This window comes from Jaculus jaculus, chromosome 3, assembly GCF_020740685.1.
Source record: "Jaculus jaculus isolate mJacJac1 chromosome 3, mJacJac1.mat.Y.cur, whole genome shotgun sequence".
NCBI classification, from domain to species: Eukaryota; Metazoa; Chordata; class Mammalia; order Rodentia; family Dipodidae; genus Jaculus; species Jaculus jaculus.
Window position 1 is genome coordinate 98,807,673 of NC_059104.1, and position 23,718 is coordinate 98,831,390.

Here is a 23,718-nt window from a genome sequence, read left to right on the forward strand (position 1 = left end):
ATTGGCCCTGTGTAGTATTCTAGCACCAACCCAGCCCCAGCACATGCCCCATATTAATATGGGCTGTGTATGCCGCAACCTGGTCATCCTTGACATTCTGGATGCACAGCTACTTTCAGCCACAGAAGTGGGTTTTGGGCCAAGATATGGAGAGGATGTGCCACAAGGAAAAATCTACCCCCCAAAAGCTGTTTTGTTGTTAGGAAATAGGGGGACGTGAGTCAGTTGGGGTCAGATGTGGTGGGGATGTGGTGTGGGAGTAAAAAGTTATGTATTTAAGGCTAGAATTTGGGGAAGTGCTTATGAGGACAGAAATAGGGAGTAGAAGATCAGAAAGGGAGTGGGAGACTGAGGGACCGAAGGTGAGAGCACAAGAGGGTATTTGGAGCCGTAGCAGAGTCTGGATTAGCAACAGGCAGTAGTAGCAAGCCCAGTTTGGAGCTCATCTCCTTGGCTTCCCAGGGGCAAGCCTGTCCCCTTGACCTCCAGGCTTTTGTAGATAGACTTATGAACCAACAGCTAGGCTTCCTGTGCGGTGGAGCCACTGCGATGGAGGAAGAAACAAAAACAAAATAAAAACAAAAGTCTGCCCTGGGTCTGAAAGCATGTTCTGGAAGAAGGGAGCGCTGAGCTGAGACGGCCCTGGCTGGCTATGGAAGTATTGGAGCCGGAAGTTCTTGTTAGCCACCAGAGTGTGCGGTCTCTTTAAGAACGGGCGGGATCAGCAGGGAGAGGAAGTGAGGTCCAGGAGACCGGCGGAAGGGGTGGGGCCTCGCCAGCTGCGGAAGGCGGAAGCTGAGGCTCGTGAACTGCGTGTGTGGGTGATGGCTGCCAGCGGGGCGGTGGAGCCCGGGCCCCCCGCGGCCGCCGCCGCCCCCTCGGCCGCCCCTGCCCGGCCGTCCTCCGCAGGACCCTTGTTCCGGCCGTTCAGCGCCGACGACGAGGAGCAGCAGCCCACCGAGATCGAGTCGCTGTGCATGAACTGTTACCGCAACGTGAGGCCCGGGCGGGAGGGTACTTGCCGCGACGGCCGGGGCTGGGGAGTAGGGCGGGGAACCCGAGCTCCTCTGATTCTTCCCTTCCCTGTCGGCTGCCTTCCCAGGGCATGACGCGCCTCCTGCTCACCAGAATCCCCTTCTTCAGAGAAATAATTGTGAGCTCCTTTTCCTGCGAGCACTGTGGCTGGAACAATACTGAGATCCAGTCGGCCGGTAGGATCCAGGACCAAGGAGTGCGATACACTTTGACTGTTAGGAGCCAGGAGGTGAGCGGAGCCCAGAGAAAGGACCCCACTATCCCTGAGAGAGCTCCTGTGCAGGCCAAGCGGATCGCAAGTCTCTCTGTGATCAGTCCTTGGTATCTCCCTTTGCAAATGTTTCTGGTGCTGTGGTCAGCTCCGCTGATCTGAAAGATTGGTGAAAGTGTTTGGTGAATCTTGTTACAGGGGTGAAATGAGCAGGAATCGTTAACGGACAATATTCTCAACATCTGGACACTGCTTTCATCACCTTCTATACTGAAGTTGTCTACACCCTCCCTGGTGGAGAGAGGAGGAAACAGCTGGGGCCGGGCTGAGATGTGGTGGAGAGGAACAGTCTGGTTTATTTCCTGAGAAGTTGTATCATCGACCTCTTGGGATGAAAAGTTTTTCTTTCTACCTAGGACATGAACAGAGAAGTGGTGAAGACTGACTGTGCCACCACGAGGATCCCCGAACTGGACTTTGAAATTCCAGCTTTCAGTCAGAAAGGATGTAAGTTTAAGATCAGGTCTTTTATTTTCCCCCCAAAGTGGGGTCTCATTCTAGCCCAGGCTGACCTTAAACGCACTCTGTAGTCCGAGCTGACCTGAAACGCACTCTGTAGTCCCAGGCTTGCCTCAGACTCACAGTGATCCTCCTACCTGCCTCCAGAGTGCTCAAGATGATGGCATCAAAATGATATCAAAACAGAAGAGAGTTGTTGAAAAGAAGAAGGGAAAAGGGGAAAGTGGGAGGGGGGAGGGAATTACCATGGGATACTTTTTTATAATCATGGAAGATGCTAATAAAAATTAAAAAAAAAAAAAGGGATTCAGTAGAGGGATCTTTGGGAGAGGAAAAGGGGGACTACTGGGAGGGAATTACGGTTATTGTTTATAAACGTTCTCAATAAAAAGTTTAAAAAATCAGGTCTTTGAGACCTGGTGCCAGGCGTAGGGGCCCGTGTTTGGCTGCATAATCATTGTGATTTTTAGCGGATTGACATGCGAAGAGCGTTAGGGTAAAACAGTTCAGGGTAAAACAGTTCAGAATAGCAAGAGCATTATTAAGACCCTGGTGTGCTTGTTTTAGGATTTTACCATCACTAGCCCAGTGTGGTGGCATATACCTTTAACCCATAGCACTTGGGAGGCTGAGGTGGGAGGATCACTGTGAGTCTTAGACCAGCCTGGGGCTACAGTGTGAATTCCAGGTCAGTGTGAGCTAGAGCAAGATGCTCCTCAAACAAAACAAAAACAAACATGCTGAGGTAAAATGTATGCTATGTGTTTGGGTTGGAGAGAGAGCTCAGTGATTAAAGGTTCTTGCTTGCAAAGCTGGCTGGACCAGATTCAGTTTTCCAGTACCCATATAAAGCCAGATGCACAGAGTGGTATATGCATCTGGAGTTTCTTTGAAGCCGCTGGACACCCTCGTGTGCCCATACTCACTGTCCACCTTTCTCTCTGTTTACAAACAATAAAAACATTAAGAATATTACCATCACTGTTATTAAAATGAAGGGAGCCTAGTACTTGGTCTCCTTCCTTAACAGATGAGTAAATCAAGGCCTAGAGAGTTTTAAGTGAATTTCCTAGGGTCACATACATGGATAGCAATGCTTAGACTCACATGTCTTTATGTTTTGTCATAAGCTCTGACCACTGTTGAAGGATTGATCAGTCGTGCAATCTCTGGCCTAGAGCAGGATCAACCCACACGAAAGGTGAGCTGGCTTTTTCTAACTGCAGCAGCTCAACAAATTTCTTATTTGTCAGAATAGAGTCAGCTTCCTATGCAGCTGTACTCTGAAAGTTTGGGAAGATTTTGGCAAAGCATACGAGGATGCTGTACAGGCCACGATGTCATGTATGCTCAACTTACTATCCTTTCCATGTCCATTCCACACTATATATCCAGGCCTCATATCAGACGGTGTGACATAAGTTTTGAAGAGCCTTTGGGTCATCTGTGGCTCCCTGGGTCTTTTATCTTATTATAGAAATAATACAATTGCTTAAGCAGTTCATAACTGGTTAGAGTCCCATCAGATTTATTTATTAATCATTTATTTATTTATTTATTATTTATTTATTTATTGACTGTTATATGCCTAACCTGATGTTTGGGTTAAATGGTAGAGCAAGTAAGAAAGTGCTTCATCTTACTGTGAAGTCTGATTTACTGTGTTCCTATTTACACCAAGACAGATGTTGATCTGCTAATGGGATTGATGTGTGCATAGCAGTTGGGCATGGGGGTACCATTAGGACTGAGGCTTTCACTCTGTTTATGACAGGTACTTGAAGATACCATAGCTGAACGAATTGATGAGTTCATTGTCAAACTGAAGGAGCTAAAGCTAGTGGCTTCCCCTTTCACTCTGGTGAGTACTGAGGGATTATGGGTGCCTTCATTATAGGGAGGCAAAGGAGAGATCATAAAGACTGGCTGGAATTTTTTTTTTTCATGGTGGTCTGAAGGTGGGTGGAGGGTTGCATAGTATTTATTATAGTTACTCTCTTTGTTCTTCTGTTAGGTCATTGATGATCCCTCAGGGAACAGCTTTGTAGAAAACCCACATGCTCCTCAGAAAGATGATGCCTTGGTGGTCACACACTACACCCGGACCCTAGAGCAGGCTGAGATGCTGGGTATCCAGGTAAGTGGAATGAAGGAGTCTAAGGAATGTTCTGGAATTGTTTTGTGCTCTGGGTTGCTGAGAGTCAGTGAAAATTTACTTTGGTGGCAATGTTGACCCATGTACCCTATCTCAGCTTGTTTGTCCCTCTCATCGAGCTCATGTCAGGACTTGGGGGGAGCTTCACAGAGAGGATGGCACTCACTGGGATCCTGCCTTGAGTTCTGTCCTTCCCTTAATTGCAGCTTTGCCTTCTGGCATTTCCATCCATCCCATGAGTTGGCACCTAATAGAGCAAAGGTTAGGCTGGAGAGCTGCTCAGTCAGTAATGTGTTAGATATACAAGCATGAACACCCAATTGAGATTGCCAGCACCCATGTAAGAACTGGCTGTGGTGGCTTTTGCCTGAAATCCCAGTGCTGAGGAGGCAGACACAGAAGGATCATTGAGACTTGCTGGCTAGGTTGTCTAGCTGAATAAATGAGCTCCATGTTCAGTCAGGAGGCCATGTCTCAAAAAATAAGGTGGAGAGTGATTGAGGGCAACAATGGACACTGACCTCTGTTCTCTACATGCACGTGTAAGGGAGAGCAAAGATATAGTCCCCCTCCCCAGGCAAGGGAAGGTGTTGGGGAGGCTGAGGTCTGCCTGCCAACTTCGGTTTGCGTCTCTGTTCTTTTAGGCAGAAGCACCAGAAAAGAAAGTGGAAGAAGAAGATCTCAAAAATGAAGTGAGTCATGTTGGCTTCTGTTGAGGATAGCAGTTGTTTGTTGAAACTGATGCTACTGGTTGGTGTTCGGTTTATCACCACCTAAGTATTCCTGCATGGATGAACCCTACTGTCTTTGCAACTGAATCTCTTTTGCCCAAATGTCCCTCCTTTGAAGGCTCACCCTGTGTCCTCACACTGTGTTTCAGGTGTTACAGTTCAACACAAACTGCCCGGAGTGCAGTGCCCCGGCTCAGACCAACATGAAAGTTGTCCGTATCTTTTGTCAAGTGGTTGGGTTGCTCATTGTCTGACTCAGGCATGACCCTTTTATTCAGATGGGGGCCTTCCTTTTAGGGCAAGGGAGTGCTTTATCCACAGTGAGAGGAGGAGGAGGATACCTTTGGTTACATCACATATATTGGCTACTGTGGTGGCCAGAGCCATGTCCTTAAATATTTATGAGTAGTCACATGGGCAGAAAACTTGTACATTTCTGGAGTTAGGCTTCCTCAAGATATGTTTATTGCAGTCTTGGGACCAACATCTGTGTGTGAGGTTTGGCTTTGTTTTTCTTTAGAGGTGGAGTCTTGCTCTCCTGGAAGCAGGTTTCCTTAATTCTGTCTCCAGAAATCCCCCACTTTAAAGAGGTTATCATCATGGCTACCAACTGTGAGAGCTGTGGGCATCGAACAAATGAGGTGAGCAAAGAAAGCTGGCTTGAGAATAATCCCTTTGTATCAGTCACTTCCTAAATCTACTGCTTCAGGATGGGAGGTGGGTAGTTGGATGTTTTTTGAGGCTTAGTGTAGGGTAAGGAGTCTTTGAAGGAGCTGGAAGTTAGCTTAGAGAAGAAAACTTGGAAGTACTATAGCTTATGTAAGATGGGTGAAAGGCTGACCACTTGGAAGAGAGAATTTTTTTTTCCAACTTTATTTTATTTGTTAGAGAGAGAATGGGCACGCCATGGTCTTTAACCACTGCAAATGAACTCCATGTGTATGCACCACCTTGTGCATCTGGCTTATGTGGGTCCTGGGGAATTGAATTTGGGTTCTTTGGCTTTGCAAGAAAGCACCTTAACTGCTAAGCTCTCTCTCCAGTCCAAATGAATTTTGACCTACTTCTCAGAGGGGTATGTGTTTTTGGGCAGATATTGGACTCCATAATGAAGAATGTAATAAAGCTGTCTGAAAATTGGGCTGCACTCTGGGGGTTGTAAGTCTCTTACCCCAAGTGTATTCAAGCATAAGTGTAAATGAGTACACTTACTTATTTTGGAGGGGGGTCCTACTTATCAGGCATGCTGTACCACTGAGTTAACATCCCACACTCGGATTAAATTCTTTTTAAAAAACTATTTTTATTTATTTATTTGCAAGGGGAGAGAGAGTATGGGTGCACCAGGGCCTCTGGCTGCTGCAAATGAACTCCAGACACATGCACCACATTGTGTATCTGGCTTTATGAGGATACTGGGGAATCACATCCAGGCTGTAAGGCTTTGCAAGCAAGTGCTCTTAACTGCTGAGCAATCTCTCCAGCCCTAAGTTCTTTTTAAAAATATTTTTTATTTTATTTTATTTTATTTTATTTTATTTTATTTTATTTTATTTTATTTTATTTTATTTTATTTTATTTTCTTGCCACTGCAGATGAACTCCAGACACATGTACCACTTTGTGTGTCTTGTCTTTATATGGGTACTGGGGAATTGAACCTGGGCTGTTAGACTTTGCAAGCAAGTGCTTTTAACCATTAATCAATCTCTGTAGCCACTGATTAAATTATTATTATTATTATTTTGAGGTAGAGTCTCACTCTAATCCAGGCTTACTTAGAAATCAGTGTCATCTCAGGCTGGCCTCGAACTCACAGTGATCCTCCTACCTATGCCTCCCAAGTTCTGGGATTAAAGGTGTGTGCCACCTTGCCTGGCTCTGATTAAGTTCTTTTTTTTTTTTTTTCCTGGTTTTTCAAGGTAGGGTTTTGCTTTAGCCCAGGCTAACCTGGAATTCACTATGTAGTCTCAGGGTGGCCTTGAACTCATGGGGATCCTCCTATTTCTGCCTCTTGAGTGCAGGGATTAAAAGACTTGTGCCATGCCCAGCTACTGATTAAATTCTTTTTTCTTTGGTTTTTCTAGGTAGGGTCTCACTCTGGTCCAGGCTGACCTGGAATTCACTATGGAGTCTCAGAGTGGCCTTGAACTCATGCAGATCCTCCTACCTCTGCCTCCTGAGTGCTGGGATCAAAGGCGTGCGCCACCACGCCCGGCTTTGATTAAATTCTTAAACCTAAATGTTACAAAGGGGATGACATTGCATAGAGTGGAGGGGAGAACCAAAATGCTCTAAAGTTTCTTTTAACACCCAAGAGTTATATTTTTTCAAAAGATAAGTTCAGAGCTGGAGAGATGGCTTAGCAGTTGACGCTTGCCTGTGAAGCCTAAGGACTCAGGTTTGATTCTTTTGCTTCCACATAAGCCAGATGCACATGGTGGCACATGTATCTGTAGTTTGTTTGCAGTGGCTAGAGGGTCTGGCATGCCCATTCTCTCATCTCTAATAAATAAAAAAAAAAAAATACAAAAAACTTAAAACAGACAAGTTCAGGGTTTCTTGACAATTTGTGCTTAATTTTGGCATGATACTGGGGCTGGCCAAAGCTTTCTTGCAAGCTCTTGGTATTGGTGGTTTTAATCACTGCTGTCCCTATGGATTTAGAAGGCTGTCTGTGGTAGTTGCTAGTTAACTGGAAGTCTAGTCTACACAAGTCTGAGGTCTTCCGGGCACCAGGTGAGGCTTGGGGTCTTCTCTGGTGGTGCTCTTGACTTCTGTCTGTACAGGTAAAATCTGGAGGAGCAGTGGAACCCTTGGGCACCAAGATCACCCTCCACATCACAGATCCCTCAGACATGACCAGAGATCTCCTCAAGGTAACAACCTGCCTATGAAGGTGATTGTCCTTGCAACTGCCTCTATCTAGGGAAATTTTTATTTTATTATTTTCTTTTTGTAAAAAAGTTTTTTTAATTATTTGCAGACACACACAGGAGAGGGAGGGAGAATGGGTGTGCCAGGGTCTCTAGCTGCTGTAAATGAACTCCAGATGCATGTGCCCCCTTGTGCATCTGGCTTTACCTTGGGTACTAGGTTATTAGACTTGGGTTGTTAGGTTTTTCAGGCAGGCACCTCAACCACTGAGCCATTTCCTCAGCCCTGTTTTCTTTTGCTTTGAGGTAAGGTCTCACTGTAGCTATGGTTGATCTAGAACTTACTTGGTAGTCCCAGGCTGGCCTCCAACCCACAGCAGTCAGTCAGCCTAGCCAGTGCTGGGACTAAAGGCATGTGCCACCAGGCCTGGCTGGAAATGATCATTCTCATGTCCTCTTTACTTCCCTGTATATGAGGGTCCCTCCTGATATATTAATCCATGGTTGGAATTGCAGATTCAGAGGGGAGTCCCTAACTTTCTTGTCAATGACTTGGCAACTCTGTGAAGCTTTTTGCCTTTCTGACCCTTCATTATAGGATACTTGAACTTGTAATTGTGACTCAGAGTTTCAGTTTATTTTGGTGGTTTTAATGGAGGAGTTAGAGAAAAGTAGGACACTGACTTGGTCCTCAATTTGTCACTGTTAGTATTTATGAGGAGGCCTCTGGTGGCTTTCTCTGCTCCTGACTTAAATTGTGTGTGTGTATGTGGTGCTGGGGGATCAAAACTAAGGCTTCAGATGCTTTTCTGACTTACAGTGCTGTCCCCTGATTTAAACCTTAATTTGACCTCTTTCAGTCTGAAACGTGTAGTGTGGAAATCCCAGAGCTAGAATTTGAACTGGGAATGGGTGTCCTTGGGGGCAAGTTCACGACTCTTGAAGGACTGCTGAAAGACATTCGAGAACTGGTGAGTCTGATAAACTATACATAACTTCTTTCAGCAGTAAGGATGTAGAAAGAGGCTAGAAAAACTCAAAAGTTTGAAGATGACACAGGACTGTAATCCCAGCATTTGGGGAGGTAATAGAATTGAGAGTTGGAGGCCAGCCTGGGACCTCTATCTCAACACTACCCTCCTCCCCCAAATTCTAGTTTTAGTATTGATAACTGGAGGTTTCTTTGCCTTAAAGCTGGCTCAGAAGACTTAAGTATTATTTTAGATTGTGAAGAGAAGTTTATGGGAAATTTTGAATGAAAATTCCTGGGCTTAACTCTAGGACAGTGTACTATTTTGTAATCTTGGGTAAGTCATTTATTTCATTGCAAAATAGGGACTGGGTATGGTGTTCTTTCATCCTAGCACTGAGGCAGGAGGATTGCTATGAATTAAGAGGCCAGCCTGAGCCTACAGAGTGAGTTCCAGGTTAGCCAGGACTAGAGTGAGACCCTGCCTCAGAAAACTAAAAAAAAAATCAACAGAAACAAAATAAGGGATGAGGGAATTTTTGTTATCTCATCTCCAAAACATATATGCATGTGTATGGTAACTAACTAAGTCCATGTAATCAGTTTTCCCTAACCAAGTACAGTTTGAACTATTTGGAGGAAAATTTTATCTGTAGTGAATCTGTGCAGATTTTTTTGGTTTATATTTTTTTCTCAATTTTTATTAACATTTTGCATGATTATAAAAATATCCCATGGTAATACCTCCCCTTCCCCGCTTTCCCCTTTGAAATTCCATTCTCCATCATATCCCCTCACCATCTCAATCATTCTACTTACATATATACAATTTGGTTTATATTTCTTAAATAATAGCATAATTTTACAAAGCATTTACATTGCATTAGGTCTTAAAAGTAATTTAGAGATGATTTAAGATCTATGGGAGGGTATGTATAGGTTCTAAAGAAATACTTTGCTGTAAGGGACTAAATATCCACCAGTTTTGGTGTAGGGCTTTTTAGAACCTGCGCCCCTGCAGATACATAGATGTGACTAATTTATTTTCACTTGATTCTCATGTCAGGCAATTTTACCTTTTATTTATGTACTTAAATACAGTTTTGCTAAGTAGCTTAGGCTGGATCTGAACTCATAATCCTCCTGCTTAAGCTCCCAAGTGCTGAGATTACAGGCACATGTGTGACTATGCCCTGCTTATCTTTCTAAATTATGCATTGTTTTAGCATTTCTTCTCCAAAGATACAGAGAGCTCCTGTCCATGTGGAAGGCAGGAGAGGGTAGGGAGCCCACATGGGAGTAGGGCTGTTGCCCACTTCCCCGTCTCAGCCCAGCAGGATTGAGATGAGAGAGGCTTACCAGAGCAGGGACCTGGAAGTTCAGGAAAGGTGAAAAGTCAAAAATTATTGGGATTAGATATTGTAAGAATAGTTTCTTAGATTAAAAAAATTCTTAGATTAAAAAATTTTTAAAAAATATATTTATTTGAGACAGAGGGGTGAGAGGCAGATAGAAAAAGAGAATGTAAATGCCAGGGCCTCTAGCTACTGCAAATGAACTCTAGATGCATGTGCTACGTTGTGCTTCTGGCTTATTTGGGTACTGGGGATTTGAACCTAGGTCCTTAAGCTTTCTGCTAAGCCATCTCTCCAGCCCCACTTTCTTTGATTTTGATTCACATTGCCAGTTTGTCATATAGACCCCCCAGTAGTGGCTGTTAATGAGTGTGGGGTAAATGGAGATGAAGTGTCTATGACAGCATCTTTTGTGGTTGAACCTAATAACCATAAAGCCAGTATTCTAGCACTTTGGTTGTCATTTGCTGCAGGTAACCAAGAACCCTTTCACACTGGGCGACAGTTCGAATCCTGACCGGTCGGAGAAATTGCAGGCATTCAGCCGTAAGTTGGATCAGGTGAGATGTCAGTGGCCACTGTAGATCTGGCGCTCCTGCAAACTAGAAGTTACTTATCTATTTCTTGGCTTTTTCTGGACATCTAGTCATCATGGCAGGGATTCTTCTAGTTTCTTTTTTCTTTTCCATTTATAAGATGTAAATAGACTTTATTAGATTAAGAGAAGAAAGTACAGAGAGCTTCTGCCATGTGGAAGGCAGGAGGGGGTAGATAGCCCACGTGTGAGTAGGTGTGTTCCTTCCCTCCAACTCAGCCTACAAGGGTCAAGATGAGGGCCTCTTAACAAAGCAGGAACCTGTTCAGGAAAGGTGAAAAGCCAAAAGAGAGCTTTTCTAGTATTTCATCCTTTTTTTTTTTTTTTTTTGAGGTAGGGTTTCACTCTAGCTTAGGCTGACCTGGAATTCATTCTGTAGTCTCAGGGTAGCCTCGAACTCACAACGATCCTCCTGTCTCTGCCTCCCAAGTGCTGGGATTAAAGGTGTACACCACCATGCCCAGCCTTTTTTTTTTTTTTTTTAATACATTTGATTTATTTACATGTGTGTGTGAATTGGTCTTTTGCCACTGCAAACACACACCAGATATTTGTGTAACTTTTACATTTAGCTTTACAAGGGTGCTGGGGAATTAAACATGAGACAAAAGGCAATCCAGTACCTCCAACCACTGAGCCATCTCCTCAGCTCTTCACCTCTTGTTTTGTTTTTTTTGAGGTAGAATCTTGCTTTAGCCCAGGTTGACCTGGAATTCACTATATAGTCTCAGGCTGGCCTTAAACTCATGGCAGTACTCCTACCTCAGCCTCCCCTGTGCTGTGACTAAGGATGCACACCATCATACCTAGCCTTAAAACAAAACAAAATTTATTTATTTGAGAGAAAGAAGCAGAGAGAGATAGAGAGGGAGGGAGGGAGAAGAAGAGAATGGGAGTGCCAGGGCCTCTAGTTGCTGCAAATGAACTCCAAGTGCATGCACCACTTTGTGTATCTGGCTTATGTGGGTCCTGAGGAATCCAACCTGGGTACTTTGGCTTTGCAGGCAAGTGCTTTAACTGCTAAGCCATCTCTCTAGCCCACTCCCCCCTCCCATTTTTGTTTTGTTTCTCAAGGTGGGGTCTTACTTTAGCTCAGGCTGACCTGGAATTCGCTATGTAGTCTCAGGGTAGCTTCAAACTCATGGCAATCCTCTTACCTCTGCCTCCTGAGTGCTGGGATTAAAGGTGTGTGCCACCATACCCTGCTTCCCCCCCTCCCCCTTAAAATAAAAGTCCAGTTTGATCCTGTCTCAGGCTTCCCAGCTATGCTGGGATTACAAGAATGCACCTTAGTGGTCTGGGAGAGAATCTCTATTTTCTCGCCCTTCAGTTGAATTTTTCATTTCTACTAATATTTTTGTCTTTGACCCCCTCCCCCATAAAAAAGCCTTTTAAAAGAAAGTTTATCTTCATATTTTTTTGCCATTTTATTCTCCCTGCATAGTTTCAATTTCCTTTATGTCTATCTTCCCCCATCCCAATTTAATGATCATATGTATATAATTTTTAAAATATTTATTTATTTATTTGACAGAGAAAGAGGGAGAGAGAATGAGAGGATGGGCATGCCAGGGCCTCCAGCCACTGCAAACAAACTTCAGATGCATGCGCCCCCTTGTGCATCTGGCTAACGTGGGTCCTGGGGAATTGAACCTGGGTCCTTTGGCAGGCAGATGCCTTAACTGTTAAGCCATCCCTCCAGCCCTGCATATATAATTTTTATTTATTTTATTAGAGAGAATGGGCACGCTAGAGCCTCTAGCCACTGCAAATGAACTCCATACGCTTGTGACGCCATGTATATCTGGCTTATTTGGGTTATGGGGAGTTAAACCTGGGTCCTTAGGCTTACTAGGCAAGTGCCTTAACTGCTCAGCCACCTCTCCCACCTCCTAATTTAATTTCCTGTCTTTAAGTGTTAGGAGCCTTGCTCAAATATCCAGTTATTGCTTGTTTACCAATAGAGAACTAACACCCTTAGTCAGGACATGAGCCTGGTTGGCATGAGGCTTACCATAGGAGCTTAGATGGTAGTTTTGTTGAGACTGTCATTGTGCCAGAAGCACTGAAGCTTTCCTCTTGGGCTGGTGAGAGTCCACTGAGGAGCTGTTTTTCTTTCTGTCTTAGGGTGAAAGTGTATCTACAGCGTATGAGGACTGGTTGTAGGAAGTTGACTGGGGGTGTGTCTGCCTGTTTCCAGTAAGCCTGCATCTACTTAGCTTCCTTTGTAATTCTCTTGTGCCTACTTGCCGCTGCTTCAGTGGCTGTAGGCTGTGGGAATTCCTCTGGAGAAGCAAACACCATTGTTGGCAATTTTGGGATGTTGAGTTGCCTTTTGATAGCTTTTGGACAGTTCCTAATTTAGATTCTTTTACTCCACTTCCAGAGACACTCCGTTGCCAGCTCTTCAAACTGTGGAGACTACACGATGTAAATTGGGTTGGCTCGTGCTAGCAGTCATAGTCCCTCTGGAAGCTGTGTAAAGCTTTTCTACTGTATTCTCTCTCTTGTAGATCATTGCGGGGAAGATGAAGGCCCATTTTATTATGAACGATGTAGCAGGAAACAGTTACTTGCAGGTACAGATGTCATGGAGATGCACTTTTTGACCTTCACTGTATGTATGGTAGCCCTAGAACTGAGAAAGCAGTTTACATGGACTGCTTCATCAGAGAACTTCATATGGTCTCAAAAGGGACAAAGGGAAGGGGGGGAAGGATTTCAAATGTTTAACGAAAGGAAAATAAACCAAATATGCTGGTGCAGACCTGTACTCTCAGCTACTTAGGAAGCTGAAGGGGGAGGATTGCAAGTTCAAAGCTAGCCTGGGCAATTTAGTGAGACCAGGTTCAAAGTTTAAACAAAGAGGGCTGGGAATATAGCAGTGGGGTTGAACACTTGGTCTAGCATGCCCAAGGCCCTAGGTTCTATTGCCAGTACTGCACTAAGTAAATAGATAGGTTAGATGGGAAAACAAGGTCTTTCTTCCTGTAGCATGCCTGTCTAGCTCTTCTCTTCAGCTTTCGAGTTTACATTCTGCTAATCTTGTTGTAGAATGAGCAGCCATGATTCTGTCCAGAGACCAAGATAGGAAAACTGAGGCATTAAGCTAGCTGGGCAGACAATCTGGTGATTGATAGAACTTCAGCAATTTTTATTGTTTTGTTTAAGTACTGGGGATTGGGCTCAGGGCACCAGCCCTATTTAATTAATGAAACTAATAGGTCAGGCAGAAAGGGTCTAAGTTATTTGCATGATTAAGACCATTGTTATATTTTTTTAATCTTTATTTATTTAAAAATATTCATTTGAGAGAGAGAAAGAAGCAGATACAGAGAGAGAAAGGGCACACCAGGGCCTCTAGCCACTGCAAACTCCAGATACATGGGACACCTTATGCATCTGGTTTATGTGGTTACTAGGGAATTGAACCTGGATCCTTAAGCTTTGCAGGCAAGTGCCTTAACCACTAAGCCATCTCTCCAGCTCTCACTCGTTTTTTTTTTTTTTTTTTCCCCTGAGTTAGGGTCTCACTGTAGCTCACGCTGACCTGGAATTCACTATGTAGTGTCAGGGTGGCCTTGAACTCATGGTGATCCTCCTACCTCTGCCTCCTGAGTGCTGGGATTAAAGGCGTGTACCACCACGCCTGGCCTGTTTTTCTTTCTTTCTTTCTTTTTTTTTTTAAATATAGAGTTTTGCTGTGTAGCCTGGCTGTCCTTAAACTTGTGCTTTTCCTGTCTTAGCTCCTGAGTGCTGGGATTACAAGTGTGAACCACTATGCTGAATTTTATCTATGATTTAAAAATTTTTTTTTACTTTTATTTGAGAGACAGGAAGAGAGAAAGACTGGGCATGCCAGGGCCTTTAGCCACTGCAAACACCAGAGGCATGCACCCTCTTGTGCATTTGTCTTACGTGGGTACTGGGGAATTGAACCTAAATCCTTAGGCTTCACAGGAAAATGCCTTAGCTACTAAGCTATCTCTCCAGCCCTTGTCTTATGTTTTTTTTATAAGAAGATCCTGATACAGAACATTTTAGGGGCCAGGATGTAGCTTAGTAGAGTACTTGTATATCATGAACATGATCTTGGGTTATATTGCATAATATTTTAGTAGACTTCCTGATTCCACTTACAGCCAGGCATTCCTAGTCCTAGCCCATGTGGCTCTTTCTTGTGGCCCACTGGTTCATGCCATGGGGACTGGAGGCCCTCCAAAATTCAGAAAGTTTTTAGGAAAGTGGAAGGGGAATGTCAGGATGGTACACTCCTTATGTTTACCCTTGACCTTGCAGAATGTGTATGCCCCGGAAGATGATCCAGAGATGAAGGTGGAGCGGTACAAGCGCACTTTCGACCAGAATGAGGAGCTCGGGCTCAATGACATGAAGACAGAGGGCTATGAATCAGGCCTGGCCCCACAGCGGTAGCAACGGGCAGCTCCCAGGCCACTGTAATGCTTCACGCACTGCAGGGGTATATGGTACTGTTAGAATAAGATGAGTGTCGTCTCTTAGCCCTTGCCTGTGGTGGGGAGTCAGAGATACACGAATGCGTTTTAAATGGCTTGTAGTGCAAGTGCAAGCCTGGTGTGTTACTTGACCTTCTTTTGGAGGTCTTGAATCTGCCTGGGAAGAAACCAATTATAAGACATTTGATCACTTTTTGCCCATCAGCCCTTTACTCTACATAGTGTTCTTTTTTCTAATGTTGGACCTCTGAAGCTGGGGAAGGTGAAAGACAATTACAGTTGGGGTGTGGAGTTGTCTTTGGCACATAAAGTACTAACTTGCAGCAGGAACTCTTCAGAGGCAGGAAGAAGGTAAAGAAGTTTCCATTAAAATGATGGCTTTTATCCCACTGGCCTTTGCATTCATTGTCTTTGTTACATATCATACTGTTAGACTCCAGCCTTCTAAGCTGAACGTGGTGGTGAACATCCATAGTCTCAGCACTGGGGAGACGGAGGTCAGCTTGAGGTGCATATTAAGACCCTTTCTCAAAAAAAATGAGGAAATACAGGGTGTGGTGACACACACCTTGAATCCCAGCACTTGGTTGGCAGAGGTAGGATTGCTGTGAGTTCAGGGCCAGCCTGAGACTACATAGTGAATTCCAGGTGAGCCTGGGCTACCTCAAAAATAAACAAATAAATAAAATAAGTAAGGGGGGGGGGGAAGAACTTGGTCTCTCAGAAATTTCTCCAGTGTTGGCACTGCCATTGGGGAAAGAGCTGGCTGTTACTTCTTCAACACATGCATGTCTATACCAGGCACACCACAGAACAGTGGGTACATGTGGAGTGGAGAAAACTGACAATATCAGCAAAGAGCATGTCAGAGAGTGATGAGTTATAAAGGATGGAGGTGAGGAAGAGAAGGCTAGGGATGGGGGGGGGCAATCAAATATTTTTGTCAGGACAAGAATAAGGTCTTTTTAAAAGTTTTATTTATTTGAGAGGGAAACAGAATGAGCACACTAGGGCCTCTAGCCATTGTAAATGAACACACATGCATCTGGAATTATGTGGGTACTGGGGAATCGAACCTGGGTCCTTTGACTTTGCATGCAAGTGCCTTAACCACTAAGCAATCTCTGTAGCCCAAGAATAAGGTCTTGAGAATTTGGAGACTCAGATTAGCAAAAATGGTATCATAAGCTCTAATCCTTTAGGCCTCTTATATGTCTCTCCTGACTCTGACTGACTCAAGAACCTGAGTGGACCAGACAGCCTTCTGATGTATTGTTTGGTCACTTGAAAGAACTTCTCCATGGGAGATGCATGCTCTATGAAGATAAGCCCATTTCAAATTCATTTTCCATTGTGAAGGGAAAAAATGGCACTCTGGTGCATACTGATTCTTGTGAGTTTGATATGAAGCGACTTCCGAGACTTCATCCAGATATTAGGAAAGGCAAGCCAGAGTTTCTAAAGTGGCAGACTGAGTACTAGGTGCCAGGCTGGGAGAGGATAGGGTTAGGGCTCGTCTCCTAATTTTAGGGCACTGTCAAAAAATTGCTCAGTGCATTCTCATGTTATAAAACTTCTTGGGATAGCAGCTTACCTCTAGTTAACTGTCTTGTTCCTTAGTCCTTAACATATGGCATATGTGTATTAAAATCTGTATGAAATCCTCTTTAGGTACCTGTCTTGTCTTAGATCCAGCTCTGTTAGGACCCTAAGGAAACATGTAGATGACAAAGTATGGGGAGGGTTCCACTGTAAGAACAGGGCAGGTGAGAAAATGTCTGCCCAAGACCATGTAGATTCAGTGACAGCTACAAGGATAAAATGTAAGCATGTTTTTGAGACATCCTCCTATGTTTTGCAGGCTTTTTGTACATTAGGTCTGTGACACACATGTATACCTGTGTCATGGGTGGGAGTGGTAGTGATGGCAGTGGTGTTTATGATGATTTAGTTGTGTGCTCAGGCTGGTCTTGAACTGTGGACCTTGCCTCTGCATCCAGAGTGCTGGGATTCCATGCATGAATATTGGGCCCATTTTATTTTCAAAACATTCCCAATTGTAAGGCAAAAATAGCCAATGTTACTTTGTGGTCAACTCAGACTGATTTGTTACCACGGTTCAGTTTCCTGGGGTATGAAATGCAGATGCTAGCAGCATTTATAAGAGTTTTGTGAGTTTTGAGTTAATTGCAAAAGGCATATATCTGTAGCTGGGTTGCCACAGCGCTTCCCTTACATGCACAACACCTGGATTTGATCCCAGGTACTGCATAAAAGTGGACACCTTTAATCCTAGCAGGGGTAGGAGGTTCGCGGAGTTTGAGGCCGGCCTGGGCTAGAATGAGACTGCATTAAAAAAACAAAAAAACAGGGATGGTGGTTATAGGCAGAAGGCCCTACTCCCATTCCTTCTCTATGGCCTCCTTCCTCTCCTGCTAATGCAAACTAACTCCAGCCACTTTATGCATTTGCCTTTACATGTGGACTGGGGAATCAAACCCTGACAGTCAGGCTTTGAAAGCAAGCTGCTTTAACCGCTGAGCTACTCAGCTCACTTCTGTTTCAAATAAATGGTTTTTTAAAAAAGCTGGTTACTGTCAGATGCCGTTTCATGAACTTGGCACAGTACCGTTTCTCAGTCTTCTTGCCCATGGTAGCTAATAAGTTACGGCCCGATTTCAAGCCGGTGCTCCGCAGCTGTAAAGCCTGGGTACCTTGGGGCCTTGGCGCTCGAAGTTTCTGAGGCGAGATTTTGTGTGGGTTGGTGCGAGGCTTCTCGGCTGGGACAGCGTTTGCTGCAGTATGTTGGGTGGAGAAGAAACTAGGCTACGTGGTCAGAGGCCTGTAGCGTGGGCCCCAGAGGCGAGCATTCCACCTTGGCGGCCAGAGCGTCACCCGAGGATCGCGCCTCGGCCTGACAGCTTCAAGCGTACTCCTCGACTTCCGCCTCGGGCTCCACCTCCCCAGCTGTCGCGGTCTAGTTCGCGTTGGAGAATTTTGTCCCCAGCGCCGAGCCGTCTCTTCGCCTACGCTGCTGCGATGGCTGCAGCTCCGCTGCTCTCCAAGGCTGAGTATCTGAAGCGTTACCTGTCCCGGGCAGATGCTGGCGTCGATGGAGGCCTCGAGTCCGGTCGTAAGCGGCGCAAGAAGCGGCCGAAGCCGAGCGGCGGCGGCGGGAAGGGGTGAGTCCCAACCACGGGCAGGGGCGGGTCCGCCGCGCGCTCACCGGTCCCCTCCGGGCCGCCCGGCTCCGCTTCCCTCCCGGCGCCTTCGACCACTGCCTGGGCCCGGGCCGCGCAACCAGGCCCGGCTCGCCGCCGCCGCCACCGGGTTCGTAGCCCGCTCCTCCGAGCCGCACCTTCCTACCGGGCCAGGCTGGAAGTTTGCTCACTTCTCCTAACCGCCTGCAGCCTATAGTTCCCTCCAGTAGAGTTTGAATGTGGTGCCCGCGAGTCGTGGGGCTCATTCAGAGCCTCGCCGCTTGGCTCTGGAGGAGCCCACACCTGTCTGCGGGCCGTTCCCTAGTCTTCAAACACCCAGGATATGACCTGGAACTACTAGTACTGCTCTGACACCCAACATTTAAACAGTTCTAGCCATGCGCCAGACCCTTTAGCAAGAATTTGGAGGGCTGGAGAGATGGTTTAGAGGTTAAGGCGCTTGACTGCGAAGTATAAGGACGTAGGTTCGATTCCCCAGGTTCACAAGGTGGTGCATGCGTCTGGAGCCCCTGGTGTACCCATTCTCTCTCTCTTCCCCCACCCCATGAGTAAATAAATAAAAAAAATCATCAATGCATTTATTTAAGCTTCCGAACATTACAGTGAAACTTGTGAGAGAATTGCTATTGAATTGGATTTAATAGTTTCCCATTCCCCCAAATTTCTCTCCCCTGGAAACTTTAGAATACCATTTAGAAATAGGATCTATACAAATGTATTGCGTTAAGATGAGGGCCTTAACTGCTAAGCCATCTCTCCAGCCTTACTTTGGATTTATAATGCCAGTAGCCACCATCTGCCTAGATTACCAGAGGCTGAGGCAAAGAAAACTCCTCTCCAGGAGGCTTCTAGGGAGCATGGCCCTGCAAACACCTTAATTTTGGGTTTCACTTAAGCTTATTCTCCAGAACTGATAAAAGAATATAATTTTAGTCTTTTTTGCACATGTGTGTGTGTGGGCCACAGGTTTATGTTGGGTGTCTTCCTTAATCACTCTCCACCTTATTTTATTTTTTTACTTTTACTTATATTTATTTATTATTTTTAAAGATTTATTTTTATTTATTTATTTGAGACAGAGAGAGAGAATGGGTGCACCAGGGCCTGCAGCCACTGCAAATGAACTCTAGACGCATGTACCACCATGTGCATCTGGCTTATGTGGGACCTGGAGAATTAAACCTGGATCCTTAGGCTTCGCAGGCATGTGCCTTAACCTCTAAGTCATCTCTCCAGCCCCTTATTTTTTTTTTTTTTAATGAGGGAGAGAATATTGGAGCACCAGGGCCTCCAGTCACTATAATCAAACTCCAGAACATGCACCACCCAGTGTGCATTTGTGACCTTGCACTTGCTTCACCTACCTTGTGTGTTTGGCTTATGTGGAATCTGGAGAGTCCAACATGAGTTATTAGGCTTCATAGATAAGTGCCTTAACTGCTAAGCCATCTCTCCAGCCCTCCACCTTATTTTCTATTTAGCTAGACTAGCTAGCTAGCAAGCCCTAGGGATCTTCGTGTCTCCACCTCTATATCACCAAGACTACCATTTGGGTTGGGGATCTGAATCTGGATCCTCATGCTTGTGTAGCAAGTAGTTTACTGACTGACCCATCTTCTCGGCCCCTATTTCTGTTCTTTAAGAAAAAAAAAAATAAAAAAATAAATATATATATACACACACACACACACACACACACACACACACATTGGCATGGGTATGCCAGCCTCTCTTGCAGCTGCAATCAAATGTTTGTGTGGCTTTATGTAGGTGGTTGGGGAATTGAACTCAGGCTGGCAGGCTTTGCAAGGAAGTACCTTTAGCCACTAAGTCATCTCCCCAAGCCCTATTTCTGTTATTTTAAGCCATCCAGTTTTAGGTTTGATGGGCAGCCATAGGAAATTAATATACCAGGCAAAATGATAGAACTCCAAAGGACTAGTCCATTTTCTTTTTTAGTTTGATTTCTGCATATTCTTGCTTTCTGTCCATCTCTGACTTTTAAGTATTCTTTATAGGCAGGGCACATAGTGAAAGTATCATATTGATTAGAATTTGAATCATAGCTGTGCTACTTCATAACCAAGGCTATGTGGCCTTGGCAAGGTAGTTCATCTCTCTCAGACTCAGTTTCTTAGTTTTTAAAGAAAGTACTGCTGAATAGTACTGCTTGTACTGAATGGTTGTGATGATTAGAGATATTGTATCATGTGTCCCTGCTTTTTCAAATGACTTTTCCCGCACAGTTCAGCTATGTTACAAACATTTAGTGAATACAGTGTGCGGATCCCTAAATCTTCAGGTACTCAGGTTCCTTGTACAAAATGGTATAGTACCTGTGTGTAAATTATGCATATCTTCCTGTGTTTATATGTTAAAATATTTGCATTTTATTTGTGTGTGTGTGTGTGTGTGTGTGTGCGTGCATGCGCATGGGTGCACCAGGGTCTCTTGCCGGTGCCAGATATTTGCACGTTTTGTATGTGACTTTAGGTGAGTGCTAGGCAATAGAACCTGGACCTGCAAGTTTTGCAAGCAAGGGCCTTTTCCTTAGTTTTCCTGTTTATTTTAAAGCACCTCTAGGTTATTCATAATTCCCAGTACAGTGCATATCCTGTGTCATTAGTTGTTATATTATTCAGGGAATTATAGTCAGTTTGTATCTGGTTAGTAAACGTGATTTTTTTCCCTCTGTTCCCTTGGTCCTTGCAATCTGTGGTTGGCTGAATTTGCATTTGCCGAATCCCTGAAAACTGACTTTCTCCTGTGTTAGTTATGACAACTGTGTTGAGGAGGCCTCTGTGAACAAGTATGCCTTATGAATGGGGTTGGTACACTCCTGCAGTATCAGCAGTGGGGAGGCTGAGGCAGGAGGATAGAGACTTCAAGACCAGCTTGGGCAACATAGTGAATCCCTTTCTTTAACAACAACAACAAAAAGCTGGGCTGGGGAGATAGATGGCTGAGTGGTTAAATGCGCTTGCTTGCAAAGCCTGCTGGCCCAGGTTCAGTGTCCCAGTACCCATGTAAAGCCAGGTGCAGAAAGTGTTGCTTATATTTGGATTTCATTTGCAGCAACAAGAAGGGTGGTGTGCGTGCGTTCTTTCTCTCCTTTTTTTTTTTTTCTTTTTAGTGTTTTAAAACTTATTTTAGCAGGAGACAGAGAAAGAGACTGGGCATGACAGGGACTGTTGACATTGCAAATGAACTCCAGATACATGTACCACTTCATGCATCTGTTTTTATGTGGGTATTGGAGCATCACTCAGGCCATCAGGTTTTGCAAGCACTCTTAGCCCCATTCTTGTTTTTACTCTCTCCCCAAAATAAGTAAATAACTTTAAAAAACCTCCACACACAAATAAAAGAATGATGGGCTGGAGAGATGACCCAGTGGTTAAAGACACTTGTATGCAAAGCCTCATGACACTGGTTTGATTCCCTAGTACTCACATAAACCAGGTGAACAAAGTGGTAAGTGTGCCTGGAGTTCCTTTGCAATAGCCAGACGCTCTGATTTCCCCATTCTTTTTCTCTCTCTCTGCCTCTCTCAAATAAATGAAAATAAAAAATAAAAATAGGACTGGAGAAATGGCTTAGTGGTTAAGATGCTCACCTGTGAAGCCTAAGGTTCATTTCCCCAGGATCCACGTTAGCCAGATGCACAAGGTGGCACATGAGTCTAGAGTTTGCAGTAGCTAGAGGTCCTGGTATGCATAGTCTCTCTCTCTCTGCCTCTTTCTCTTAAAATAAATAAATAAAATCCTTGTTTAAAAAATAAAAGAATGGCCGGGCGTGGTGGTGCACACCTTTAATCCCAGCACTTGTGAGGCAGAGGTAGGAGGATCACCATGAGTTCGAGGCCACCCTGAGACTCCATAGTGAATTCCAGGTCACCCTGGGCTAGAGTGAGACCCTACCTCGAAAAACCAAAAAAAAAAAAATAAATAAATAAAATAATAAAATAAAATAAAAAGGAATGTCTTAGTTCTTGTCTGAAGCTTATATTTTATTTTTAAAAATATTTATTTACATTAGAAAGAAGGGGGAGAGAGGGAAGGAGAGAGAGAGTATGTGTGTGAGAGAGAGTAAGTATGGGAGCACCAGGATGTCTTGCTACTACAAATGGATTCCATGCAAATGTGCTGCTTTGTGCATCTGGCTTTATGTGGATCCTGGGGAATTGAACCTCTGTCCTTGGGCTTGGCAGGTTCCTTAACCACTAAGCCATCTCTCCAGCCTCAGTGTTTCTTTTTGAGCTTCTTATTTCTTCCCATTTAGAATGCGGATTGTTGATGATGATGTGAGCTGGGCAACTATCTCTACTTCTAAGCCGGAGAAGGAAGAGGAGGAGGATGGAGATTTGCCTGTGGTATGTATCTTGTCAGGACTTTGAAATGATGTAAGGTTCTCAGTCTCAACTCCCATGGGGGAAATGAGTGGAGAGAAGAGGTGACATTTTCCAAAGAGCTGCTTGATGTCTTCTTCCTTGATACTTATGCAGAGGTCCCAACCTAATGATGATTCAACTTGATTTTTTAACTTCACGGTGGTATGAAAGTGGTAAAGATATAGCAGAAACTGTGCTTTGAATTTTGATTTTTGTTTTTTTCAAGATAGGGTCTTGCTGTAGCCCAGGCTGACCTGAAATCCACTATGTAGTCTCAGGGTGGCCTTGAACTCATGGCAATCCTACCTCTGCCTCCCAAGTGCTGGGATTAAAGGCATGTGCCACCACGCCTGGCTCAAAACTTAATTTTTATTTATTTATTTTATTATTATTATTATTTTTTTTTTTTGAGGTAGGGTCTCACTGTAGCTCAGGCTGACCTGGAATTCACTCTGTAGTCTCAGAGTGGCCTCGAACTCACTGTGATCCTCCTACCTCTGCCTCCCCAGTGCTGGGATTAAAGGCATGCACCACCATGCCTGGCTCTCAAAACTTAATTTTTTATTTTCAAGGAGATAGCGCATGTACATGCACTGGGCCTCTAGCAACTGCAAATGAGCTCCAGATGCATACATCTAGCATTATGTGAGTAGTGGGTAATTGAACCATGTCGTTAGGCATTGCAGGCAAGTGCCTTAAGTGCTGAGCCATCTCTCCAGCCCTGAATTTTGATCTTTTTTCTGGTTAGCACTATCTGAATATTACACCCCTTCATGATGCTGGGCTATGGCAGTGAACCATGGCTTCCAGTCACGAGGAGATACAAGCAGTCCTCCACAGTGTACTATGTGGCTAAGCTTGGTGGTTTGCTGTGTTCAGTGTGTTAAATGCATCTTCAGCTGTGATGAGTTTAAGTGGTCCTCACCCAATTGTAAGTGAAGAAGAATGTATACACTGCGCTGTTTGTGGAGGGCCCTATCTGCCTACAAATGCGAACAGCAACGATAAAGGCATAGTTAGAACTTCCTATGGTTCAGTTTGTTGAAATTTACTTTAAAAAGTTTGGGTCCAATTAAAGGAAGTGTTTTTATTTGCTTGTTTTATTCTTTAACTAAACTTTGAAATTGTATATTCTTAAACTGGGCATGGTGGTGTATGCCTTTAATCCCAACCTCAGAGGTCGAGG

General features: G+C 44.4%; 2 protein-coding genes across 2 annotated transcripts in view; both read left to right on the forward strand.

Annotated features, from left to right (window-relative positions):
- The first annotated feature begins 824 nt into the window (after positions 1–824).
- Positions 825–15,310, forward strand: Zpr1 (ZPR1 zinc finger). Its single transcript, XM_004666442.3, has 14 exons — positions 825–995; positions 1,103–1,264; positions 1,663–1,753; positions 2,896–2,966; positions 3,540–3,626; positions 3,780–3,902; positions 4,565–4,612; positions 4,801–4,867; positions 5,222–5,292; positions 7,440–7,529; positions 8,387–8,497; positions 10,325–10,411; positions 12,960–13,025; positions 14,746–15,310. Exons 1-14 carry the CDS (start codon positions 825–827, stop codon positions 14,878–14,880), a joined length of 1,380 nt encoding a protein of 459 aa, XP_004666499.2. The 3' UTR covers positions 14,881–15,310.
- Positions 15,311–17,921: 2,611 nt separating this feature from the next.
- Positions 17,922–23,718, forward strand: part of Bud13 (BUD13 homolog) — a 30,812-nt gene continuing 25,015 nt past the window's right edge. Inside the window, exons 1-2 of the mRNA XM_045146581.1 lie at positions 17,922–18,103; positions 22,424–22,514. Of these exons, the coding sequence (XP_045002516.1) occupies positions 17,961–18,103; positions 22,424–22,514 (234 nt within the window). The 5' untranslated portion in view covers positions 17,922–17,960. The remainder of the gene's footprint in view (positions 18,104–22,423; positions 22,515–23,718) is intronic.

Coding starts and splice junctions, on each gene's coding strand:
- Zpr1 (XM_004666442.3), top strand. CDS start 825: ATGGCTGCCAGCGGGGCGGTGGAGCCCGGGCCCCCCGCGGCCGCCGCC. Junction 3,903..4,564: donor CTGAGATGCTGGGTATCCAG/GTAAGTGGAATG, acceptor CTGTTCTTTTAG/GCAGAAGCACCAGAAAAGAA. Junction 7,530..8,386: donor TGACCAGAGATCTCCTCAAG/GTAACAACCTGC, acceptor GACCTCTTTCAG/TCTGAAACGTGTAGTGTGGA.